Source organism: Castor canadensis, chromosome 7 (assembly GCF_047511655.1).
Source record: "Castor canadensis chromosome 7, mCasCan1.hap1v2, whole genome shotgun sequence".
Lineage (NCBI taxonomy): Eukaryota > Metazoa > Chordata > Mammalia > Rodentia > Castoridae > Castor > Castor canadensis.
The window spans coordinates 1,478,608-1,497,213 of NC_133392.1; the positions used below are offsets into that span (position 1 = coordinate 1,478,608).

Below are 18,606 nucleotides of genomic sequence, written 5' to 3' on the forward strand. Positions count from 1 at the left end.
ACTGCTTAAAGGAACTTTAAAAGCCATGTCTTTTGGCGTTCACAGCACATGTAAAGGTAAAACGTGACAATAAACAGGAGAAAGGGGAAGTGAAGCTGAACTACTGCTGTTGTGGGGTTCTTATGTTTCTGATATGTAGCAAAATTGCTAATTTGTGATAGAGTGTAGCAATTTAAGGATGTACTTAAAATTTTTCTATGTAACTACTAATATAACAATACCAAATGTTACAACAAAAAGGAGATGGTTCCATCCAGGACAGGGGAGACAGAGACACAGACAGAGAGACAAAGAGAATTGACAGAGTATGTGTAAAGGAGAGGGAGGAAGACTTAAAAGAAAAAAGAAACAAGAACACAAATTATTAATATCAGGTATTAAAGAGGATGTCATTATAGATCCTGAAGACAATAAAAGGGTAATAAGGGCTGGTGGAGTGGCTCAAGTGGTAAGAGTGTTTGCCCAGCAAGTGTAAGGTCCCGAGTTCAAACTCCAGTACCACCAGAAAAAAAAGAAGCCACAAGGGTAATAAATATTATGAAAAATTTAATGTCAATAAATTTGAAGATTTATGGGAATTGGATACATTCCTGAGAAATATATTTTTACCAGACTAGACACAAGGAAAAAAAGTAGAAAATCTGTACAGGCTTATATTTATTAGATGAATTTAATCAACAACTTGAAAACATTCCACACACCTGCTCATAGAAAGTCCAAGTCCTGAAGAGCTTCATGGGTGAATTTTCCCAATACTGAAGGAATATACTAATATCAAACAAACTCACTGGGAAAATAGGAAAAAGAAAATACTTCCAAAATCATTTTATGAAACCAGTCAAACTTACATACCCAAACTTGGCAAGGACATTTGAAGAAAGGGGGAAAAATCCTAAATCCAGTAATATAAAAAAGATAATATGTTATGGCCATGTAAAATTTCTCCCCCCTCCCCCCCCCCTTTTTTTTTAGTGGCACTAGGGTTTGAACTCAGGGCCTCATGCTTGATAGGCAGGTGCGCTTACCACTTGAGCCACTCCTCCAGCCCATGGCCAAGTAAAATTTATCCCCAAAATATAATGCTGATTTTATATTTTTAAAACCAATGGACACAATTCATCTCATTCAATGAAATAAAGAAAAAAAATTTCAACTTACGCAGAAAAGCATTTGATGAAATTCCAAATCCATTCATTATAAAAACTCTGAGCAAACTAGAAAAGGAAATTTTTTCATCTGCTAAAGAGTTTTACTAAACAAACAATCACTCATGGTGAAACAAACACTGGCTTCTTTTCCCAGGGTTGAAAATAGGGTGGGAACTTTCACTACCAAGGCTTCTGTGCAAAATCCTACAGGAGGTCCAATCCAATCAAAGGCAAGAGAATTAAACTGACTGTGCTCACAGATGACATGGTTATGTGCACAGGAAATCTAAGGAAAATCTACGAATGGGTTCTTAGAATTAGTAATGGAGTTAGCAAGGTGCACGATCAACTGTATGCATTCCTACCCATCAGCAATGAAAATCAGAACACTTAAAAAGTTTGAAGAGCAACACCATTTAAATAGCATCAAATATTTACAAATAATATAACGAAAGATATGCAGGACCTCTTCTCTGAAATTATGAAACACTGCCAAGAGCAGTCAGAGAAAACCTACCTGCTGGCCACAGGCACCGTGGCAACGAAGCCCAAGATGGCAGTTTTTCTGTAGAAACTGGTGAGCTGATCTATATTTTATGTGGAAAAGTAAAAACAACATTGTAGGAGTAAAAGAACAAAGTTGGAAAACTTCTGCTACAAGATGCACAGGCTGATTTTAAAGTGACAGAATGAAGACACTGCAGGGAAGAAAGACAGACCTACAGAAACAGACCCACATACACGGGGTCACTTGATACAGGACCAAAGAGTGGCTGCACTTCAGTGGGAAGGGCAAGCTTTCCCCAAATCAGCACTACAGCAGCTGGATGTTCAAATGGCAAACAGGAACATGCACTCCAATCCCAAGTTATCCACAAAAGCAAATTTCAGATGCGCTGTGGAATTAAATGTTAAGAAAAATCCAATAAAGCATCTGAAGACAACACAGGAATAGTGTCATGGCCAAGGAGCAAGCAAAGAACTTCAAGTAGACACAAATGGCACATTAAGAGGACTGACGCTGTGGATCTCCTCAAAATCAATTCTGCTCATCCAAAGGCATTGTTGAGAGATGTTTGGGTTAGCGCAGACAGAGAAACAGGTGCACTGCACACATCTGACAGAGGCCTTGTGCCAAGGCCATAGAAAGATATATAAAAATCACTCAGGAAAAGGTCCTTATAGCAATTAAAAAATAGGCAACGGATGTGAACAGATGCTTTACAGAAGGCAATGTGTCAGTGGCCACAGGGGTGGGATGGGGTGGGGGATGAGATCTCTCTGTTGTGAACAAGTCAGGAAATGGAGGGAAAGGGACCCTGGTCACCAAAGGCAGGGGAGGGCTGGATTTACTGGCCATAGAAAACTGTGACTCCTCCAACACTGGGCTCACATAGATGCTGGGAGAAGCAGGTGTGTGCAACCACCGACAGCAAAACCTGCAAACAGCTTGAATGTCCTTCACAGGACGGATGAACACACTGACGGACACTCAGTCTGTCACATCCTGTGACGGATGTGCCACAGGATATGGTCCTGTGAAGACAATGGGTGGGAAGGCAGGCTATCAGCTGGGATTTGTAGGTGCTTGGGGTTTGAACTCAGGGGTGGCTACACTGGTGAGCATATGCCAACATTCATCTGCCTTCCCTCAGCTCTGTGCCTCCACTGTGTGGAGTAATCCTTCAGTTTTCTCTAAAAGGATAGAAAAACAAACCCTAAGCTTTACCTTCCCAACATTCTGGCTTAAAGGGTCTGGTGCAGTCCATGCACCAGAATTTTCCAAGTCCTCCATTTTCCCAAGTGTGTCTCAATGAACGTCAGGCCAAGAACTAGTAGACAGATAGTCCCGGGCCCTGTGTTTCCATGCACAGCACAGGGTGGGCACAGACCCTCAATGCCAGGATCTGCTCCTGGGGGATCAGAGAAACAAGCCACACAGTCGGCAGCGCCTGGCTGTAGGTGGCTGGGATCTGGAATCAGAGATCTTTAGCAAAGCCTGAAACATTGCTCATGAGCCCCTGGAGAAACTGAGAAAGTCACTGCTGCATCTGGGGCCACCATTTTGAAAGGGAACTCGTGCCAACTCTGCAGGGGTTCACTCAAGAGGAACAGCCTCCATGCCTTCCTGGCCACCTCCCTGAGGCACATCTTCTGCATAAAACAAAAGCTGTGTGAACATAGGACGTGCTACTCCACCTCACCCACCACACACAGAAGTGCCACTTTGGAGGAAACTGTTGTCATCTTTACAGGCTTCTTTTTATGGGGTTTTAATTACTGCTGTGTATTAGCATTCCACATTAACTAGCAGCCTCAAAAGTTGGGGAGGAGGGGATAATATAAATCAGGGATTTTTATGAGAAAGAGGAAATTGCTTTTTGTCTGTAATTCTTCAGGCTTATGGAATTTTTAATGACAGGCTGGGCTTGTACTTTGGCAAATGCACTTAAGTGTGCAGTAATTGTGTGCACAGCAAACTCTCCCAGACTCAGTAATAACCCCACACAGTTGTGCAACTGCTCCCAAGTTCCAGCAAGTTCTGTCCTCAGAGTGTAACAGGCTGGAAGCTCTGGGGAGCATGGGGACATGTGGCCATTAGCCCTGCCTGAGCTCACAGAGGATGTCAGTGCAACCAAACCGAACCTTTGGGCCTTCCATTTCACTCTGATGTCAGTGAATTTGGCTGAGAAAGCCAGTGCTGATAAACTCGTCCAGGAACACCAAGCAGGACAGACTCAGACAAGGAGCTGGCTCTGAGGTCCTCTATACGATCAAGGGGCACTACAGCAGAATTACTGGAGCCTAAAAATGGCAGGTCCCAGGGGCAGAACATGTCCTGAGCACCCTGCCTGGGGTGGGGATGGACAGGTAGTTCTGATCGCTCCCTGTCCCCATGCAGTGACCTTCTGAGCAGAGTGGGGACATCGTTGACCCACAGATGAGATAGTCTCTCTACCAGGAGCCTTGCAGGCTCTGTGGGTCCCTGGGTATACTGCTTTTAGCCCTGCCCTGCATGTGCTTATCTGGGGACACCTATTGGCCATCCCCCTCCTGTGTCCTCTTCACTCAGCTTTTCTGAGGCATCTAAGCCCCATCAGGCCACACCCCCAGGCAAACACTTGGGAACCTGGAGCAACCAGTTCTCCACAGGCTGCCAGCAGACATGGCACAACCTAGACAAGTGGAAATTCATCCAACAAATGCTCACTAGGACCTGCCCTAGGAACTGGGGACAGAGCAGTGAACAGAAGAGGCTCACGTACAGTCAGACAACTTTTCTGACCAGGGGTAGAGAGGCAGAGCCTCACATATCAGTACCAGTTCTGGAGTTCTGAGCCCACTGCAGCTGCTGGTGGAGCTGAATGTCCCAGAACCTTCTCAGCAACTCCTTCCCTCACCCTTCCTGAGCCATCCTGGCCAGCCCTGGCCATCTGGGGAGTGGAGCTTGGTCCACTGTGTTCTGCCTCGTGTGGGGGCTGTGGCAGGACTCTTAGGCTCGCCCTCCCCCCCAGCTGTAGCCCTGTGCACTGACTGCTCTTCTCCCCCTCTGGGAGCCATGGCCCCTGTTCACACACCCTGGCTTGGATGACATGTTGTGGGAAAGAGTCAGATTGTGAAAGGCCACAGGACACCACTCCCTGGAGCACTGACTGGCTCCTGACCTGTGAGGCTGCTGGCCTTTATCCACCCCAGACCAGTCTAGAGCTCAGGTGCCAGTCACAGCTGTAGGCAAAAATCTTTGAGACTGCCAACTATTCTCAAATAACACAACAGCTGGGGTCTTTCTATGGGGGAGCCCCTGAGAACCCCCAGTACTTGCCTAGTGCAGGACATTGCTGTCCTGCCCCTGAGTCAAAGCCCCAGTCATCTCCTGCACTCCCAGCCTGACTGTCCTTGCCCTGGCACCTCAGGGATGGAGCCCTGCTGCCTCTTGGAGCCAGGCTCGCTCTCAAACCTGTCCCCATTCCTGGTATTGAGCTACTATGCACTATATTCCCTCCATTTTCTTTGCTCCAGCTCTGCTCTGGGCAGCTTCCATCTCTGATGTTTCCAAAAATACCTCTGGATTGCCCCTCCCCACCCCCACCCTGACAAGCTTTCCTCTCCCCAGCCTGGGGGGCTTCACACTGGGAAGCCCGCCTGCCATTCTTCCACACCCTCCACTTCACACCACACTGTACTTCAGACATTTCTACGCAGTGGGTTGGGGGTGTTGACCATAAATTCACAGCCAGGTTTAAAAGGCAGAATGTTCTCTCACAAACTAGACCTGAATGAGAAGATTCAGGTGACCCTGAGGCCTCCATCAGCTCACCTGGACAGTGCCCAGGAAGAGGGTCCACAATGGGAGTTTTGAGCCTGGCAGCTAGGCTCATGGGTACTATTGATGGGACTCATGGGTGACAGTGACAGATGCTGTGTGATACAGACTAGACCCAGGGTGACATGAGCTGGACTCATGGGTGACACTGGCCACACTCACAGGTGACACTGCTTGGACCCAGGGTGACTGGACTCATGGGTGACACTGGCTGATCCTATCATGAGAACTAATGCTCTTGGAGCCCCTTCTGTCTTCCAGGCACAGGGCCAAGAGCTTCCTAGATTTGTCATGATTTCAATTAAATTACACACAATAGAACATTCACATGGCTGATCCTTGGGGACAGTGGTAGGGTGAACTGTGGGGAGCTGTGTCCTCAGTACCAAAGGGGCAGCCAAGGTCAAGGGTTAGAACAAAGCCCATCCCCTGTAGTTGCAGAGGCACTGTCTCCAACAGGGAAACCTGGTGGGAACAGCGACCAGTGCAGTGGGTTGGACCACAGCTCTTGGGACTACTGGTGGTGTTCTCAAGAGGAAAGTATTGACCTTCTTGCTAATAGGGCATCTGTGTCTTCACACACTGAAGTGACAAATAAAGGAGATCCCCAAAGCTGATTATGAATTCTATAGGGAAAAGGAGTGGAAGGCTTTGAAGTAGGCAAAGATTTCTGGCCGGCCTTTTACAGGCACGCAGAGCCTTTGAGGGGTGTCTGACCCCACAGAGGAGGCATGTGGTGTGTCTTTGACTCTGATATTTTATGGCTTTCTTTGGAGAGAAGAGTGAATGTGGAGAACACTGTGAACAAATCAAATGTGTCCCATGATCACAACACCACATGCGGCTGCTGTCAGGTAGGAAAAGCGATTCTTTCTGGGTCACAGTTGCTTGTATCATTTTACTTATTTCCTTGTTAATTAATGTTAATTAATGAGTTAAATAAAATCTTTGACATCTGCTGGTTGTATATCTGTATAACAGTCACGATTATATCCTCAGTTTTATTCGGTTAAATCCCAAATAAAAACTCTAGGAAAAAGATGACTACAGTGTATATACAGAAGTCTCAAGGGTCAAGCAGAGCCAAGTGGGAGCACTGACTACTCCAGAAACCAAAACTGCTCGGAGGGCCAGAGCAGGCGATATGCTATGCTACTGAGACAGCTGATGACCGGGTGGGTGGAAAGCCCCAACAAGTGGCTGTGTAGTGGGGAAGGGGATCTTTTTAGTAAGGGCTGCTAGGACAATTGTACATCCATATGGAAAAATATCACTGGGCCTCTACAACCCACACTCTAACACACACACACACCACACAGAGTCCAGGTGGGGCACAGACCTAAGTGTGTGAGACAAAGTTATACAGCTGTTAAGGTCAAAGATTCATGAGTTCAAAATAAAAGGATTTTTTTGAGGGCACTAGGGCTTGAACTCAGGGTCTCGAACTTGCTAGGCAGTCATTCCACCCCATGAGCCACTCTGCCGGCTCTTTTGTATTGCGTATTTTTGAGATTGGGTCTCTCCAACTATTTGCCTAGGCTGGCTTTGAACCAAGATCCTCCTGATATCTGCCTCCGGAGTAACTAGGATCACATTGACTTGGCTTAAAAGGATTTCTTAAGACACGATAATCACCAATCCCAAGGGGAGATAATAACAACTTAGACTGTTTTAAAATCTAAAACCTTAAAAAATTAAAAACTTTAGAACATAAAATGATAGAAGAATGCGGCAGAATAAGAGGAAGACGCTGGGATTACAAGTGCTTTGCTTGCTAGTAGTCAGAGAATATAAGAATATAGCTGATTTTCTTATGTTGTTCTCATACCCCGATACTTTGCTGAACTTGCTCTGCAATGCCAATGCGTTTTGGCATGAATTTCTTAGATGCTTTTACATGCAGGATCATATCACCTGCAAAAAAGACAGTTTGACTTTTCTCTTTCCAGTCTGATGCCTTTCAGGTTTTTTTTTTTTTTCTTTTTCCTTATGGAACTGATTCAAATTCATCTTTGATGAAAAAATTGAAAAATAAAAGATAGAAGGAAAAGAGGCCCCAACAAAATAGAATTTCTTCCTGTTCAATTTAGAGTAAAGCTCCCATAGCTCTGTGTACCCCTACATAGCCCCAGACAGCCTGCCTCCTAAGAGCATCCCTGCTGGGGCCAGGAAGGCTACACCTAAGGAATCAACCAATGCAAAGACACACAGTGACAGGAACGCTGGAAGTCTTAGGAATGAGATGATGCTACAGTTATGAATGAGAGGGGAGCCCCAAGACTTTTTATTTCAGAGGGCAAACATTTTTAACAATTGGATTTAGGATGGCTGAAATGAAAAAAAAAAAACCCAGAAAAACTAGAAGAGGATATTTCCTAGAAAGTAAACAAAAAGCCAAGGTTGCAGGAAAAAAATAAGAAAATTAAAGTTTGATCTCAAAGGTCCAACGTCTGACCAACAGGATGGGAGGAAAGAATGGTTTAAAAAGGAGTCAGGTTTTCTGCAGCTGAAGGACCTGCATTCCAGGTGGAGAGGATCCTGCCTGCCCACATGGGGTGAGCCCTTGTGTTGTCCACACAGCATGCACTGTGACATTTCAGAGGTGCTCTGAGTTCAAGGAGAGGATCCTGAAACTTCTGGGGCAGGGCAGGGAAATGGCAGGAAGGAGAATGCTAACAAACTTCTCAACAGCAGCTCTGCAAGTGAGAAACACACAGAAACACCACCAAGTTCCCCAGGGGACATGTTCTCAACCTCTGTTATAGAGTACCCCACTAAAATAATGCACACGACATCTCAAATTGACTTCCCAGCCTCTCTGCTTCCCAGGAAGCCACTAGAGAACATGTTCCACCAAATGAGAACCGTAACACAATAGGGCTGGCATGGGAGGGTCTGACGCAGACAGGGGAGGGGACCCTCGGGTGATGACAAAGGGGTCAGGCCAGAAGTGGGGTGGCAGGTTTGGGAGGTGGGATGGCCTGAGTAGAAACAAGAGGGGACGCATGTTCCAGAAAGGAGGTCCTCCAAAAGGTAAAGAGACAGAATCCCCTTGTTTTTGACAGTGTTGAGAGCAGTTCACTCTTCCATTGGAAATTGACACAGGCACTTTGAAAACTCAGGAAACAAAAACTAACTCAAGGAAAACAAGCCAGCATGCAAGAAAGGTAGCATGGTTTCCACTGTGGGTTGCACATGACGCAAATGTGCGTACTCATTTAACTAAGATGGGGTAGAGTCTGGGGGCTGCCTGAGATCTCGTTGCCCCTGGAGCCACTCTCCACCTCCCCAGAAACCTGGCCTGCTCCAGGGCTCCGCCTGCTCCCCCACACTGGTCTCTGGCTGAGACCAATGGAGAGGCGGGGTCCTGTATATTTGCTCCCCACTTCCCAGCTGGGCTCGGAGTTGTCTGCAGTGGCTGACTCCCACTGCCTGCTGTCATCTCTTGTCCTGTGGCACTCACCTTCCCTCAGAGCCTGCCAGACCTATGGTTTCCTGTTCTGCTGCCCAGGCCTTCATGAACTGTCTCCTCTGACTCTCCCAGGGACCTCTTCTGGGTGTGCCACCTGCTCCTGTCCTGGCCAGTATAATATAGAGAGAGCAGGGAATGTACAGGGCTGCAAGGGGAGGGAGGAGCTGCGTGCAGGGGAGAGAAGAGAGCAAAGACTAGAAGTCAAGAAACAGCTTGTGACATGTTGAGGAAACACGCATGCCAAGAAAAATGCTTGTGACAGTCTGCAATGAAGTCCAGAGGAAGCAGCTGGAGGAGGTGCAGGTATTTGCCTCTGAGGGCCCAAATCAGGTGGGAGAGGGCGATAGGGAGTAGATGTTTGTTGTTAGTTTTTTGTTAAAAGTAAGGCTGCTCTCCCCTGTTACAAACATTAAATCCAAGCAAGACAAATGAAAGGCTCCTGGAATTGAGTGTTCCCTTCCTTCCCAGGAGGCCCAGCAGCTGTGTCCTTTTCCCTGGACAAAGTGGGGGTAGTGTCACATCACACCACAGGGGGAATTCACCCAGTTCTGATAGATGGGGTGGTGGGCCAGGCCCTGGGGTTGTCAGAGGTGAAGCAAATATATGGGTCAGGATGTGTAAGGAGAGGTTGGAGCAGGGAGCACTCTGGAAAAAGGGGAGAAGACCTTCCAGCTTTGGCTTGGAGGGACACCATGTCAAGGTTATGTTTACCCTTTCCGCCTGTGCCAGGAATTACTGCAATCCCCTGGGAAGTTCCACATGGCAATGAAGTCTGGAGGCATCTTTGAAGATCAGGGAAGTGGGGGAGAGTGGGAGCCCTGGCTGGAAAGATGGCTGCATCTGAGGTCTCCGGACTCTCAGAACAACAGGGAGAGTGTGAGGTGGGTGTGGGGAGGAGACAGGCCAGACAGCAGCGACCAGAGCCGCCTGCACCGCCCTCCCACCGCGAGCCACGTACCAGCCGTCGGATCTCCCGTTCACACTCCTTCTTGATGCGGCTGATCTCCTCCTGGTGCAGGTGGTACACGCTCCTGATCTCCGCGGCCTTGATCTTGTCGGCCTGGATCACCTGTGTCAGCGCCTCCTCCACCTGCTTCTTGGCCCCCTTGAGCTCCGAGATCTCTTGCTGCATCTTGACCTTCTCCACCTCAAACCCCTTCTTGGCCTCCTCCTTGGCCTCACACAGGAGCACGGTCTTGACCTTATCAGGTGCGCCGTCCCGCAGGGTGTTAAGCAGCGCCTGCAGCCGCTGGTTCTCATTGTCCTTGATCTTGATAACCCTCAGCAGCTCGGCCTCATGCTGCCGCAGCAGTGCCTCCCGCACAGCCTGCAGCTCCTTCATCTTCTCCTCGTGCAGCTTGGTCTTGAGCTCGGTGACCAGAACCGCGTGCTTGCGCTGCTCGTGCTCACGCACCTGCTTCAGCTCCTGACTCTTCTCCCGTTCCACTTTGCTGACCTGAAAGACAGGGGAGACCACGGTTGCTGGAGCCCACAGCGGCTGAAACCTGAGTGTGCACATTTGGAGGATTCATTTTCTGCAAACCTGGAGGCCGTTTTCTATTCCGGAATGTGACTTAAAACATCAATCAGAACTCCCAATCAAACCTGCTTGGTGGAGAGCATGGATGTGCATAGCTGGCACCACAGCAGGAAAGGAAGGCCACAGACATACTCCTGTGACCATGGGAGCCTGCTCGAGGCCTGTGTAGGAGCAAGCCACGCAGGCAGGTGAAACCACAACCCTGGGCGGGGGGCAGTGCTTCTCCATGGACACAGCCCCAGGAGTGGGGAAGGGGTGCTCACAGGGTCTACACCCAGGCATGGTCCTCAAGCCAGCTTCAACTCACTCCTTTCAGTCCCCCCTCCATTTTATTACCCAGATGACAGGGTGCTTTGCTTACCTTCTATGACATCCTTGGCAACTGGGAACATCTTAGCAGTCATGGTGTCTCTCTAGACAGTGTTTTTATGGGTTTGGGAACACTGGGACAGCTGACTGGATTTTCATACAGATGCTTACACCTCAGGCTGAATGCTCACATCATCACTACCCAGCAGCAGAGGTGCTTGCGTAAAGAAGGGCTAAGATCCTGATGTGTCCTTTGCTCTGCAGCCCACAGAAGCCAGCTTGCCACCTCCACCCCTTCCTGCCTTGCTGGACCAGGCTCTGCCAAGCAACTAAGCTCATGCAGCTCCAGTGTCAAGTCCACGGTCATCTCCTGTCCGCCTGGCAGCGTTCGACATGTATTGACCATGCCGACACCATGAGGCTCAGGGGTTCCAGGCTTGTCCAGCTGCCCCCGCCTCATGAGCTGCTCGCCCCCATCTCCACAGGACACACCTTCCCAGCCTCTCCTCCTGGAAGGCACCCACGGCCACCTTGGCCTCTTCCCATCTGCATATGCTCCTTCCCGAGGGTCCAGGGCCACCCATATGCCGCTGACCTTCAAACTCTCATTTCTTCTCGGCTCTTCCAGAACACTAGGGCTCGGTCCACTTGATGACAGTGGGGGCCATGCCCCAATCGCCCCCCAGACAGGCCTCTAACCTGCTGTGCACCTACAGTGTTGTGCACCCTTGCTCTTTGGATCCTCTTGGGTTCAGCCAGTAGTGGCATCTGAGCTCCGAGATCTCTTGCTGCATCTTGATCTTCTCCAACTCAAACCCCTTCTTGGGGTGGGACACAGGGAGATGCAACTCCCCACCATCGCTCTATGGCCCAGCCTCCATTGGGAAGTTGCAGCTCTCATGACTGCCCCTGTGAATCTTTCGGACACAGCTGGGGAGCCTGAGAATTACAGACACCCAGAAACCTCCACATGTAATCTGTATACACAGGGCCCCTTATGTCCTCTGACAGACATTTATTTATTCCCCTCTTGTCACACGAGTCCCCTCCATGTCTCCTGTGGGTAGCACCATACAGCTGGAGCCATCCCTCTGGGCTCCCACCTTCCTTTACTTCCCAGCCCCAGATACCAGAAGACCTGTCAGCTCCACCTCCGAGGACACTAAGTCCAGTCTGGTGCCTCCCTGCTTCTGCTGCCCCGTTCAGGGACCCGTGATCTCCTAGCCCACCTCCCCTCTTAGCTCTGCCCCCATCACTCTCCACCAGCAAGGCCCCATGAAACATGAGGCTCATCACTCCGTCCCTCGGCTGGATCTCGGAGGGTTTTGGGTGAAAGCAGAGGACCCTCAGCACTGGAGAGAAGACCTCACCCACCAACCTTGTGCCATGTAGACAGGTGCATCCACAGAGAAGGAAGTGAGCTTCAGCCCTCACCCATGTTCCCGCTCACAGCCTAGCCATTTTGTGGTTGGCATTCTGCACTCTTCTCCCTTCCACAGCAGCACCAGCTCTGGGCCCATAGCACCTGCACCTGGTACTGCCCTCCTCAGACCCCTCCCAATATGGCCCACTGACTTCTGCTCCCTCTGCTGCCCCACAGAGAGTGGCCAGCACTTTTGTGGTTTCTGTGTGGCACAGCCCAGTCCTGTCCCCACTGCTGGGGCTTCCATCCCCAGCCTGGCCATGGTACGTGGACCCTACACTTCGGTTACTTCCTTCACAGTGATATCACTCTGTGTGAGCTGGCTTTCCATTACTGTAACAAATACCCAAGATAATCAACTTATAAACAGGGAAGGTTTGTGGAGCCCCAGTCTGTGACCGGTTGCCCCATGGCCTTATTCCTGTTGTGAGGCAGCAAATCATGGAGTATGTGGCAGAGCAAAGCCATTCATCGTGGGAGGGACACAAAGGAGAGAAAGAAGAGGCCAGGGTCTCAACTCCCTTCAAGGCACATTCCCAATGACTGGAAGGCCTCCCCCCAGGCTGGCCTCTTCGACAGGGACTTAGAACTGGCTTCTGCAAAGACAAAAACCACTTGATCATCTCAATAGATGCAGAAAAAGCCTTTGATAAGATCCAACATCATTTCATGATAAAAGCTCTAAGAAAACTAGGAATAGAAGGAAAGTTCCTCGACATTATAAAAGCTATATATGACAAACCTACAGCCAGCATTATACTTAACGGAGAAAAACTGAAACCATTCCCTCAAAATCAGGAACCAGACAAGGATGCCCACTATCTCCACTCCTATTCAACATAGTACTGGAATTCCTAGCCAGAGCAATTAGGCAAGAAGAAGGAATAAAAGGAATACAAATAGGTAAAGAAACTGTCAAAATATCCCTATTTGCAGACGACATGATCCTATACCTTAAAGACCCAAAAAACTCTACTCAGAAGCTCCTAGACATCATCAATAGCTATAGCAAGGTAGCAGGATATAAAATCAACATAGAAAAATCATTAGCATTTCTATACACTAATAATGAACAAACTGAAAAAGAATGTATGAAAACAATTCCATTTACAATAGCCTCAAAAAAAATCAAATACCTAGGTGTAAACCTAACAAAAGATGTGAAAGACCTCTACAAGGAAAACTATACACTTCTGAAGAAAGAGATTGAGGAAGACTATAGAAAGTGGAGAGATCTCCCATGCTCATGGATTGGTAGAATCAACATAGTAAAAATGTCGATACTCCCAAAAGTAATCTACATGTTTAATGCAATTCCCATCAAAATTCCAATGACATTCATCAAAGAGATTGAAAAATCTACTGTTAAATTTATATGGAAACACAAGAGGCCACGAATAGCCAAGGCAATACTCAGTCGAAAGAACAATGCAGGAGGTATCACAATACCTGACTTCAAACTATATTACAAAGCAATAATAATAAAAACAGCATGGTACTGACACAAAAACAGACATGAAGACCAGTGGAACAGAATAGAGGATCCAGATATGAAGCCACACAACTATAAGCAACTTATCTTTGACAAAGGAGCTAAAAATATACGATGGAGAAATAGCAGCCTCTTCAACAAAAACTGCTGGGAAAACTGGTTAGCAGTCTGCAAAAAACTGAAACTAGATCCATGTATATCACCCTATACCAAGATTAACTCAAAATGGATCAAGGATCTTAATATCAGACCCCAAACTCTTAAGTTGATACAAGAAAGAGTAGGAAATACTCTGGAGTTAGTAGGTATAGGTAAGAACTTTCTCAATGAAACCCCAGCAGCACAGCAACTAAGAGATAGCATAGATAAATGGGACCTCATAAAACTAAAACGCTTCTGTTCATCAAAAGAAATGGTCTCTAAACTGAAGAGAACACCCACAGAGTGGGAGAAAATATTTGCCAACTATACATCAGACAAAGGACTGATAACCAGAATATACAGGGAACTTAAAAAACTAAATTCTCCCAAAACTAATGAACCAATAAAGAAATGGGCATGTGAACTAAACAGAACTTTCTCAAAAGAAGAAATTCAAATGGCCAGAAAACACATGAAAAAATGCTCACCATCTCTAGCAATAAAGGAAATGCAAATTAAAACCACGCTAAGATTGCACCTCACCCCTGTTAGAATAGCCATCATCAGCAACACCACCAACAACAGGTGTTGGCGAGGATGTGGGGAAAAAGGAACCCTCTTACACTGCTGGTGGGAATGTAGACTAGTACAACCACTCTGGAAAAAAATTTGGAGGCTACTTAAAAAGCTGGACATCGATCTACCATTTGATCCAGCAATACCACTCTTGGGGATATACCCAAAAGACTGTTACTCCAGAGGCACCTGCACATCCATGTTTATTGCGGCACCATTCACAATAGCCAAGTTATGGAAACAGCCAAGATGCCCCACCACTGACGAATGGATTAAGAAAATGTGGTATCTATACACAATGGAATTTTATGCAGCCATGAAGAAGAACGAAATGTTATCATTCGCTGGTAAATGGATGGAATTGGAGAACATCATTCTGAGTGAGGTTAGCCTGGCTCAAAAGACCAAAAATCGTATGTTCTCCCTCATATGTGGACATTAGATCAAGGGCAAACACAACAAGGGGATTGGACTTTGAGCACAAGATAAAAGCGAGAGCATACAAGGGAGGGGTGAGGATAGGTAAGACACCTAAAAAACTAGCTAGCATTTGTTGCCCTTAACGCAGAGAAACTAAAGCAGATACCTTAAAGCAACTGAGGCCAATAGGAAAAGGGGACCAGGAACTAGAGAAAAGGTTAGATTAAAAAAAATTAACCTAGAAGGTAACACCCACGCACAGGAAATCAATGTGAGTCAATGCCCTGTATAGCTATCCTTATCTCAACCAGCAAAACCCCTTGTTCCTTCCTATTATTGCTTATACTCTCTCTACAACAAAATTAGAGATAAGGGCAAAATAGTTTCTGCTGGGTATTGAGGGGGGGAGCGGGAGGGGGTGGAGTGGGTGGTAAGGGAGGGGGTGGGGGCAGGGGGGAGAAATAAACCAAGCCTTGTATGCACATATGAATAATAAAAGAAAAATGAAAAAAAAAAAAAAGAACTGGCTTCTGCTGAAAAGTAAAAGCACTGACTCTTCTCTTGGGCCTGCCCATGTCTAAAGGGAATGAAAAGCATCCTGTCTCCATTTTGTATCTCTGTCTTTGCTCTGAGCCATTCTCCCTGCAGCCCCTTGGAATCCAGGAAGGACAGGACTGACTGATAACATCTTGTGATCAAATAACAATGGCTTTTTTTTTGTGGTACTGGTAAAATAAAATAAAATAAAATAAAATATCCAACCATTAAAACCCCATTGGAGGGGCTCTTTTGTTGTTATCTTGTCTAATACTCCCACTGCCGTTAAAGTGGCAGTGATTGCTCCTTGGATCCACCACAGTCGAGTGAAGCCAGCTTCTCTCGAGTGGGAGTGCATCCCTGATCTGGCTTCACCGTGCAGGATCACCCTCTGGAACCTAAGTGCCCTCCCTAGTCACCACCCGGAAGCTGACTAGTCTACGCACAGCAGAAGCTTGAGGAGTCAACTCTCCAACAGGACAAATGGGCTATTTTTTTCACACCAGTTACCTCTCTGTAATGCATTGTCACCCCTTGTCTGTATCTGCTGCTGTAATTGTCACCCTAGTCTTCGCCATAGGCTTGGCAGAAACCACCCCTGCTGAATGGTCTTACTGTGAAAGGTTTTTATTTGCTCTCCTGTATCTCTTATGAACAGGATGCATAACTACTATCTATTGCTACTGATCTGGTTTAACAAAGGACAAAATGTGCAGCCCCCCTTCACAAGGGAAAGCTGCTCCTAACTACAGCTGTGGCAGCTGTAACCCTGTAAATTTCACTGTACTTAAGCCACCTGACTACACACGGGAAAAAGTAATTAGTATAAGGATAAATGAAAAGGGTCTTGACCCTGAGAGTCTGATGCACCTTAAATTAGTAACTGTTACCCATGAGAGTTCCTCATACCAAGTTTTTCACTCCTTTTATGAGGAAATGAGGAATAAATTTTCCATCTCTGCCAAAGCTAAAAACTTGTTCCTCTCACTGGCTGAGTCTATAGCCCAGACACTAAATGCCACTTCATGCTGTGTTTGTCAGGGGACCAACATGGGAGACCACTGGGCTTGGAAAAAGATGACAAATAGCCTTCTGAGTAAATCATCCAGTACTATGGTCCTGCCACCTAGGCAGAAGATGGGTCCCGGGGCTACTGCACTCCTATATATATGCTTAAACCACATCATCAGGCTGCAGGCTGTTGTTGAAATTATAACTAATGAAACTGCAAGAGCTCTCAACTTGCTGGCAAAACAAAGCACTAAGATGTGCAATGCCAGCTATCAGAACCACTTGGCTTTAGGCTATTTGCTTGCTTCTGAGGAAAAAAGTTTATAAAAAATTTAACCTAAACAACTGCTACTTACAGATTAATGATTTTAAAAAGGTTATAAAAGAGATCACAAAATAAGAAAGCTTGCCCATGTCCCCATCCAGACTTACTGAGATCCCGTATCTCAGCTAGCATACTCCTGTAACACTGGGGTTTGAACTCAGAGCCTACACCTTGAGCCACTCCACCAGCCCTTTATTGTGAATAGTTTTTTGAGATAGGGTCTCACAAACTATTTGCCTGGGCTGGCCTCAAACTGCCATCCTCCTGATCTCTGCCTCCTGAATAGCTAGCTTGTACTGGGGTTTGAACTCAGGGCCTCGCACTTGCTAGGCAGGGCTCTACCACATGAGTCACACCCCCACACTTCACAATGCCTCTCTTACAGTGACCAGATGGCTCCTTTCAAGTGACGACAGTGATAACAACTTCTCTGGAACCCTTGATAAGGTCAACCAGACCACACCTGTGACTGGAACCGTTTGATAATTAAGGATCCCTCTCACCCTGCCCTCATCCCCTCCATTTAAACTTAAAGCTCATATCCACACTGAAGTCGGGGTGAAGTGCTTGCTATGCCTCATCCTGCTGCCGCCGTGCGGTGTGAGCCCTTCTCTGCCCTACTCGTCTCTGTATTTGGTATATTGGGGTGAGTGGCTGGGCCTGACACCTGGAACCCCTGGAGTTGGGCCTGTAGCCTAGAACCCTGGTTTCACTTTCGCCAGCTCCCAGCAGAGCCACGGGCTGGGGACCAAGCTCCTAAACATAGGCCTGTGTGGCACATTTAAGATCTGGGTACAGCCCACTCCCTGAATATGCCTGGTCACCGTCTCTGCAACTGTCCTGTCTCCCTCCCAGACAAAGGCAAGTTTCTGGGAGTGAGGTTATCAGCCTTGTTTGCTGCTGTTTCCCCATAGGGACAGGCATGTGACCCTGACTGGTGGCTGGCACTAGGGCTGGCAGTCCTGTTGAGCTCTGTCTGAGCTTTCCAGGTGCCCCACGGGCAAAGTGAGCTGCAATGCAGCTGTCTGGATTTCTACACAGGCAAATGGGAGTATTGCTGAAAGCCTAGAACAGACATGTACTCCCCTCCTACTATGAATCTCCTGCTTTTCCAGTTTAAATGGAGTTGCAGAAGTGGGAAAAAAGCAAACCTTTGGGTGGTGTTTAGGAACCACTGGGGAGTCTTTTCCTCCCTACCTCACTTCAGTAGGACTCCAGGACTTCTCTGTGTGTAACGGAAGAAAGGCAGGAAAGAGAGCAGTGTGGGGCAGGAATAGCTACTTTCCCTACCGAGGGTTGGGGGTCCTGAGGGTTGGGGCTGCAGAGGACCACAGTCAGTCCCCAGTGGTTCTGGGGTCCCCAGAACCAGAACTGACACCAGTATCTATGGACCCAGAGTCAGGCTTGCCTTTCCTCTCACTCCCATGAATGGGAGTCAGCAGAGCAAAATGAGGTGACATGTGTCACAGAGTAGATTTTTTTGGATGGGGAAGGAGAACGGAGAAGGAAAACATGGAAGCACAGCAGTTCCAGGTGAGATAGATTGAGTCCTGCTTCAAGCCACTCCAGTGGCGACAGAGCCACACCCGACTTCTGGCTTCTCTTCGCCCAGTGCCTGACACTGTGCCATAGACAAAGGTCTCTGTCTGCATCACTATCAGACACACACAAACGGCCTGGTTAAAAATCCAGCCAACCACCCCTTTGAACAATGAATATGCACTTTTAAAATGAAGGACAAAAACGTAAAACAAGTCCTGTTAGGTGGTGGGTACTGGTGGGGGGTGGTGAATGGAAAGGGTGAAGGAAGAGGAATATGCTTGGTGCACACTATATGCTTGTATAAAAATAGAGCACTGAATCCTGTTGAAGTTGTTTTAAATAGGGG

The 18,606-nt window shown here is 47.4% G+C and overlaps 1 protein-coding gene across 1 annotated transcript in view; it reads right to left on the reverse strand.

The window, feature by feature from the left end:
- Jakmip3 (Janus kinase and microtubule interacting protein 3) overlaps positions 1 to 18,606 on the reverse strand; it is a 131,747-nt gene that overhangs the window by 56,291 nt on the left and 56,850 nt on the right. The window contains 1 exon segment of the mRNA XM_074078032.1: positions 9,903 to 10,400. Coding sequence (XP_073934133.1) covers positions 9,903 to 10,400 — 498 coding nt within the window.